The sequence below is a fragment of the Salvelinus alpinus genome, chromosome 13 (genome assembly GCF_045679555.1).
Source record: "Salvelinus alpinus chromosome 13, SLU_Salpinus.1, whole genome shotgun sequence".
Classification (NCBI taxonomy): Eukaryota; Metazoa; Chordata; class Actinopteri; order Salmoniformes; family Salmonidae; genus Salvelinus; species Salvelinus alpinus.
The window spans coordinates 15,931,869-15,939,671 of record NC_092098.1 but is presented as its reverse complement, the minus strand read 5'-3'; the positions used below and the strand labels follow the sequence as shown (position 1 = coordinate 15,939,671).

Below are 7,803 nucleotides of genomic sequence, written 5' to 3'. Positions count from 1 at the left end.
ACCTGGAATAGGCTATATGCTTGCTTTATCGAGGGAAAATTGCTTTTCTAAAATAATACGACCGTAATACGACGGTTTCAAAGATATGGGGCAATAGTCCTCTGTTCCCTATTAGTGTACGGCAGAGTTTAGAGGGCACGGTAATTGCCACTCCAATAGCAAGCTGCTGATAGGTGTTGTTTCAACATGACGTCAGGAGGCTCGGATAAAGGCTAGTTCTTGCGCTTTCAGAGGCACGCATATTACTGAAGCTTGGACTAAAGAGTGCATTATACTCGAAGAATCGAAGGAATATTACAGAATTTACAAGAAATTGAACAGATTTTATCATATTTGTTGTAGTTTTCTGCTTTGGCAGTAATCATTGGCTGTGTGGCAGTTATGTATTCGTGCGTAATTGTAGTGGCATGATGCCTGTTCAGATTCACTGAATCATATTAGCCTACGATCGCTCCTCTCGGCTCATCTTGATGGACAAGGGGAGGCCTTGCTGCTCTCAAGTTTGCATTCTTGCTTGTGAAATGTATTCACTTTGTTAAATTATTTGTTCGTTTTTGTTTTTATTGATACTATTTTGTATAGCCTATGGTTGTCCTGTGCATGCGAGAGGAATGCAATAATATTTGAGCTCACAGGATATGATGATGCTAACTCATTGTTAAGAGATTCGTCTGGATGAGCTGCATACTCTGGATTGTCGAAGGAGTGGATTAGAGCAGGTCATTCTCCAAATCAACAAAGCAACCAAGGAGACACATCGCTTTGATTTGGGACAAACAGGGAAGACGTTCAACCTGGGAATAGCTGGAATTATCCAAACATGGTTCACTGTGCCGGCTGCGAAAGACCTATTCTGGACAGGTTTCTACTCAATGTTCTGGACAGACCATGGCACATTAAGTGCGTACAGTGCTGTGACTGTAAATGCAATTTGACAGAAAAATGTTTTTCACGGGAAGGGAGACTGTACTGCAAAAACGACTTTTTTAGGTAAGCACACCTGGGCACATGCCTTTCAATATTGTGAGGAAGAGCTTTTGCTTCTAATGGGTACCAATTAAGCAGAACTATGCAAATGAACAACAGATGATGTAAAATACAAGTTTTATAATTACTAAATTCTATTGCAAGATTATGTTTTTTGCTACATGGTTACATGCTTAGTGTCAATTTAGAGATAGTTTAATCTATCCTCATGAGCGACATAAATTTAACAAACCAGAGACAGGATGCCCAGATTATGTGTGGTGATCCACCAAAAGCTGATACATTATAAGCATATATCACCATGTTCTGTGACAGATTCAAGGAAATCGTCCTTTGTTTACAAGGAAAGGCTGCCAGACAAGCGGGGATGAGAATTATGCCAGGATTCTTGACGGAAGTGTATCCCGCCTCAGTTCAATCAGTCGGCGCACACCCGTTTGTTTGTTGAGACTCTAGTGAAAATGTGATAAGTGGATTTGAATAATAAATCAGCTTGAAAAAACCCACACTGCAATCACAGACCTCCAGTCCACACGCGTTTGTTAACTATTTGAATACACATATATTTACATAAATAGGCCACATTGCAAAATTGAACAGTTAAGTGTGGCTTTGTTATTTTCAAGCATTAAATAGGATGTATTTCAATAATGGAACGTTTTTTTTAATGAATGTTTGAATTATTTCCATTCAATAACCTAATAATAAACGGTGTGGACTTTCTTGAATAATAGTTTTAGGTAATCATAGTTATACAACACGTAGGTCTAAATATAAGATATATATATATATTTATTTATAACAATTTATTTAGCCTAAAAACCTAAACTAGGATCTTATATTTACGGTGGTTGAGTAACTGGTTATCTGTGTGAAAAAGGCCCACGTACAATGAATATAATGGCTGGCTTTCGTTACCTCGCAGGCAGGCCCAACATCAGTGTAGCCTGTAATTTCCAGATCAACGTTTAAAATAAAGCATAAGAAATTGATATGTCATTATAATCACTTGGAATCTCATCAAGAAGATTTGTAGCATAAAAATACTGAAAATACAGTTATTTTGCGTCATGAAAAACGCATGTCATTTGTGTAAACATCTATAATTTAGCCAATAATGATGCCATTTAGTTGGTAATCTGATGTGAATCTTTTCTGTAGCTCTTTGCTGCTACTCTGTCTGCTCTGCAATGTTAAGTCGCTGATGGTATTTATTTTTTGCTTTCTTTCTTTTAGGAGATTTGGCACAAAGTGTGGAGGTTGCGCCCAGGGGATCTCGCCCAACGATTTGGTTCGAAGGGCAAAGAGCAAAGTGTTTCACCTGAACTGTTTCACGTGTATGATGTGTAACAAACAGCTATCCACCGGAGAGGAAATGTACATTCTAGATGAATTTAAGTTTGTTTGTAAAGAGGATTATCTAAGCAACAGCAACGGAAAGGACACAACCCTCCTCTCAGGTATGGAACATAACATGACTTGAACCACATCACAATTAGGAACCGCAAACCCGTGTTTATATTTCCATATATTTCTGAAGCCTCTTGTAAATCATTATTTTCTCATTTTTCCTATTGCTTTATATTCCATTTATATAAAAAAAAATGTAGTTCGAAAATAATTATGATAACAGCATCCGGATAGGCCTAATAACAGTACAAATCTAAACAATGTTGTTGATGACAATGAAAAATATTAAAGCTAAAATATTATTAGGCCTATAGGAATGATAATGTATTGTTTTCTTCATTAATGTTATCATCACCACCATTAATAATAGGACTAAAAGTAGTTGGCTAATATGCCTATTGCCTAATGCTAACAATAACAATATTAATAATAATAATATCCTAATAATGATACTGTATTCTTGACGCTTATTTTTTGTCTATTTGTTAAAGAGTATAAAGACATACGAATACATTTCAAATCATTTCATTTCGTCTTTCTTTCATCTCACAGTCACGACTTGCAGTGACCCAAGTCTATCTCCAGATTCCCAAGACCCACAGGATGATAGTAAAGATTCGGAAATCGGACATTTATCCGATAAAGAGGTGGGCAGCAATGAAAACGACGAGCAAAACGTAGGGGGGAAACGACGTGGGCCGCGAACCACCATTAAAGCCAAGCAACTGGAGGTCCTCAAAGCTGCTTTCGCGGCCACGCCAAAACCCACCCGACACATCCGAGAACAGCTGGCGCAGGAGACAGGGCTCAACATGAGAGTAATCCAGGTAAGAGTCTATTTCCCTTTAGCTTATATCACATGTAAAATCAGATAGATGTCTATTTTCAGTATTCGTATTCGTCTGTGAGAAAGTATTTTTAACAATGGCACCTTCGTCAATAATGGCAGAAGGCAAGATATGCAAACTGGTTACCACGAAAGTGTTGCAGATGCACACATTCTCCTGACGTTCTTAATGCTTTATGACATCTATCTATATGCATATCAATGCAAATGACTCTGTTTTCTGATTTTGAAATTAGCCTATTCATTAGGTATCATTATGTTGTAATTGTTAGACTAGTATATGTTGTGGTAATTGTGACTGAAAACCCTATAGGCCATTGGTTGACAACACATCGGTAAGTCTATCCTATCAATTCACCTGTATCCTGTAATTTGAGTTGTTAAATCCCTGGTATTCACGAAACAGACGATAGATAAACTGAGGGTTAAAGATCCTTAAACAGTGACAGGTGAGCCAAGGACCCACATAGGTATACTAGGCCTATATAGGCTAATCACGTCATGATTATTAAAATGACATCTCACAACATGTCATCAGACCAGCTGCATACATTTTTGATGCAAAAAATAAATATTTGGCCGGCGTATAAACTTCATTTTAATCATCTCTTTTCATGTTATTTGTGGTGTGCAGGTATGGTTCCAAAACCGGCGGTCTAAAGAGCGGCGCATGAAGCAGTTAAGCGTGCTGGGTGCAAGAAGGCACGCGTTTTTCCGCGGTCCAAGGAGAATGAGAACTCTGGTCGACCGACTCGAACCCGGGGAGCTGATCCCCAACGGTCATTTCTCATACTATGGTGGTAAGTTCTTGAATATTGACCATGGTCCACCCAAATAACTTTGTGTTTAAAGATGATCAGATTATAACTTTGACTATGAGAGCCATTCACGTATGTTAATCCTTTACTTTGTTTTAATTCCTAATATGATTCATTATTCAGAGGTGTTTTAATGCATTTTATATCGATTTTTTTGGCAATAGGTTTAGGCATACTGTTTGAATTAGGCTACATTTAAAAGTAAGATACGTTTTTTTCGATTATAGGCAATAGTTGTCATTGTTTTAAGTTTTTATAATACTGTCATCCTGCAAGTCACTATTATGTCAAATTAACTCTATACTACAGCAAATGTATTAGTTAAACTTTTCTTGTAATTCAAATGACATTCTCGTGGCGTTGTACCAGTATAATACATTTTGTTATAGTTTTATTTTCACCACACAAGCATTTCTCATAAATATTCGGGTGTATATTTTTGCAGATTATCAGAGTGAATACTATGGGCCTGGAGGAAATTTTGAGTACTACACCCAAGGCCCCCCATCGTCACAGGCCCAGACCCCAGGGGACCTAGGCTTCTCCTCTGGCCCCGCTGGCACCCCTTTAGGGGGCATGGACCATCACCTAGCTGGGCATCACCCATCCAGTGAGGTGCAGTGCTTCAATGACATCATATCTCACCATCCAGCGGACTCACCTAGCCCAGAGCCCAACGGACCTGGGTCAATGCACAGCATCTCCAGTGAGATGTGTGGCCCCAGCACACCCTTCACATCACTGTCCCTCAATGGCAGCGGCTACAGCAACCAACTGTCACACCCCTCCTCAGAGATGAGCGAAGGCACTGTCTGGTAGCCCACAAGACATTATGAAGCCAAGGTTAACTATTGACTTAGGAGGCAAATTAAGTCCTGAGCAAGTATCCTTGTTTAATTTATATTATTTATTTATTCATTCATTCGTTAGTTAAATGTATATGCATTTAATTTATTACCTGTCTCCAAGTTCCTGTACTGCTGTGTTGATGTTGCAGTTTTATTTCAAGATACACACAGTAACAGTCTAGACTCCAATGCAGTCATATAATGGTGACTGCTGTACGAGCGTTCAGCAGATCTTTTGTTTTTATAGGGTCTCCATATCAGATCAAAATTATTTTTGACCAAAAGCTTTTATGATGGCTTTGGTAATTGTGCTTATTTCTCAATACATTTTTTTGTTTCTCTGTATATTTCTGTGTTTTGCCAAATCCTAGACAGTTTGCCTTCAAAAGGAAAACTTAAAAAAGTTGTATAACCCTTTATTTAATAGAAAATAACTTGTATTTTAAGATGAAGTCAACCTTCAAAAAAATCGATGGACAATGGTTTGAGGTGGACATAGAACAGTCAACTGTTTACGTATATATTTACAGTACTTCAGGGGTTTGAATATCAGCATTGTTTGAAACCTCTCGATTCAGATGGAGAACATCTTTCAAGCAACAAACCAAACTTTTGTATTTATTCTATTTATATTATGGTCGTGGTTCCTCACTGTGCTAGTTTGTATTATTGTGTTTACTTTGAAGAAATGTAAAAACACAAATAGACAGTTGCCAAATAAGGATAAAAGCACAATATTGTAAGTGCTTTGTATCATCAATTGCTGAACATACTACAAGAAATGTAGTAGCATTTTTTAACCGAATGAGTTACATTGTAGAACTTTCTTTCATGAGGATGTCTAACGTTGAAAGACTTCAAGCAGATCACTGAATTGAACAACCATTGTGCAAAATGCTTTATTTTGTGTCATGAAAGTCCCAATGATTAAACATTGATGGTCAAATATGCCACCAGCAGCTGCTATATTCTTGAAATATCAACTCTCATATGATGTATTTTATTGTTCTGATAAACCTAAGCTTATGTGATCTACAGTGCATATAAGACCATTCACTGTATAATAAAACATGTTCAAAAAACTGAAAGATTTGTATATTTTATTCATCCTTTATTCAACCAGAGAAGTCTCATTAACATCTACATGTCTTTTTCAAGTGAGGCCTGGCCAAGTAAGCAGCATATAGTTACACATGAGACACAACATAAAACATTACAAAGAACGTACGTTAAAACAGTGCAAAGTGCACAAGATAACTTAAAAGTGCATGTTTAAAATGTGCAATCTGTGGTCAGCAGTCCCCCTTTCATCAATCAGAATAAATTGATCAGTTGTAAGTGTTTTTGCTAAGGGTTTCAGGGTGATGGGGCAGCAAAGCTAAAGGAAACTCAGTTCTTCTGTTGGAAACATTATATAAAACACAGTTCTTTGATCTCAGACGGTAATGTCAATGAATTGGTAGGGTGAATAAAGGGCTTAAAGTTCTGTCATTTGATTTTTTTTAAATCATCACTGGTATGTCTAATAAATCACTGTGTGGGTTTATTTCATGAAAATAACTCCAAAATGTATTTTTAATATCATTTATTTCCCTGAGCTTCCTTTGGCCCTGGAAATGCTCAGTCTGAGTGTGTGGGCATTAGTAAACAAATGTGAAGATATTTACAGTGCATTCGGAAAGTATTCAGACACCTTGACTTTTCCCACATTTTGTTACCTTACAGTCTTATTCTAAAATGGATTTAAAAAAATCTGCATCAATCTACACACAATACCCCATAATGACAAATCAAAAACAGGTTTCTAGAAATGTTTGCAAATATATTGAAAAAAAAAGAAAGAAATATCACATTTATGTAAGTATTCAGACCCTTTACTCAGTACTTTGTTGAAGCACCTTTGGCAGCGATTACAGCCTCGAGTCTTCTTGGGTATGATGCTACAAGCTTGACACACCTGTATTTGGGGAGTTTCTTCCATTATTCTCTGCAGATCCTCTCAAGCTCTGTCAGGTTGGATCGGGAGTGTCGCTGCACAGTTATTTTCTGGTCTCTCCAGAAATGTTCGATCGGGTTCAAGTCTGGGCTCTGGCTGGGCCACACAAGGACATTCAGAGACTTGTCTCGAAGCCACTCCTGCATTGTCTTGGCTGTGTGCTTAGGGTCATTGTCCTGTTGGAAGGTAAACTTTTGCCCCGTCTGAGGTCCTGAGCTCTCTGGAGCAGGTATTCATCAAAGATCTCTCTGTACTTTGCTCCGTTCATCATCCCTCAATCCTGACTTGTCTCCCAGTCCTTGCCACTGAAAAACATCCCCACAGCATGATGCTGCCACCACCATGCTTCACCGTGGGGATGGTGCCAGGTTTCCTCCAGACGTGACAGTTGGCATTCAGGCCAAAGAGTTCAATCTTGGTTTCATCAGACCAGAGAATCTTGTTTCTTATGGTCTGAGAGTCCTGTAAGTGCCTTTTGGCAAACTCCAAGCAGACTGTCATGTGTCTTTAACTGAGGAGTATCTTCTATCTGGCCACTCTATCATAAAGGCCTGATTGGTGGAGTGCTGCAGAGATGGTCGTACTTCTGGAAGATTCTCCCATCTCCACAGATTAACTCTGGAGCTCTGTCAGAGTGACCATCGGGCTCGTGGTCAACCCCCTGACAAAGAACCTTCTCCCCCGATTGCTCAGTTTGGCCGGGTGGTGGAGGCCACTGTGTTCCTGGGGACCTCCAATGCTGCAGAACTTTTTTGGTACCCTTCCCCAGATCTGTTTACTCTACACAATCCTGTCTCAGAGCTGTATGGACAATTCCTTTGACCTCATGGCTTGGTTTTTGCTCTGACATGCACTGTCAACTATGGGACCTTATATAGACAGGTGTGTGCTTTTCCA

The 7,803-nt window shown here is 38.7% G+C and overlaps 1 protein-coding gene across 2 annotated transcripts; it reads left to right on the top strand.

The window, feature by feature from the left end:
* The first annotated feature begins 229 nt into the window (after window positions 1–229).
* LOC139537191 (LIM/homeobox protein Lhx1-like) lies at window positions 230–5,998 on the top strand. Of its 2 annotated transcripts, none has more exons than XM_071338227.1 (5): window positions 230–990; window positions 2,224–2,447; window positions 2,983–3,224; window positions 3,879–4,044; window positions 4,508–5,998. In XM_071338227.1, the coding sequence occupies exons 1-5, from the start codon at window positions 821–823 to the stop codon at window positions 4,879–4,881; spliced, it is 1,176 nt and encodes a 391-aa protein (XP_071194328.1). In that variant the 5' UTR covers window positions 230–820; the 3' UTR covers window positions 4,882–5,998. The 2 variants fall into 2 exon arrangements, with proteins under 2 accessions (XP_071194328.1, XP_071194327.1); XM_071338226.1 differs by having other exon boundaries at window positions 231–990; window positions 2,950–3,224.
* The last annotated feature ends 1,805 nt before the right edge of the window (window positions 5,999–7,803 follow it).

Coding starts and splice junctions, on each gene's coding strand:
- LOC139537191 (XM_071338226.1), top strand. CDS start 821: ATGGTTCACTGTGCCGGCTGCGAAAGACCTATTCTGGACAGGTTTCTA. Junction 991..2,223: donor TGCAAAAACGACTTTTTTAG/GTAAGCACACCT, acceptor TCTTTCTTTTAG/GAGATTTGGCACAAAGTGTG. Junction 2,448..2,949: donor GGACACAACCCTCCTCTCAG/GTATGGAACATA, acceptor TTCATCTCACAG/TCACGACTTGCAGTGACCCA.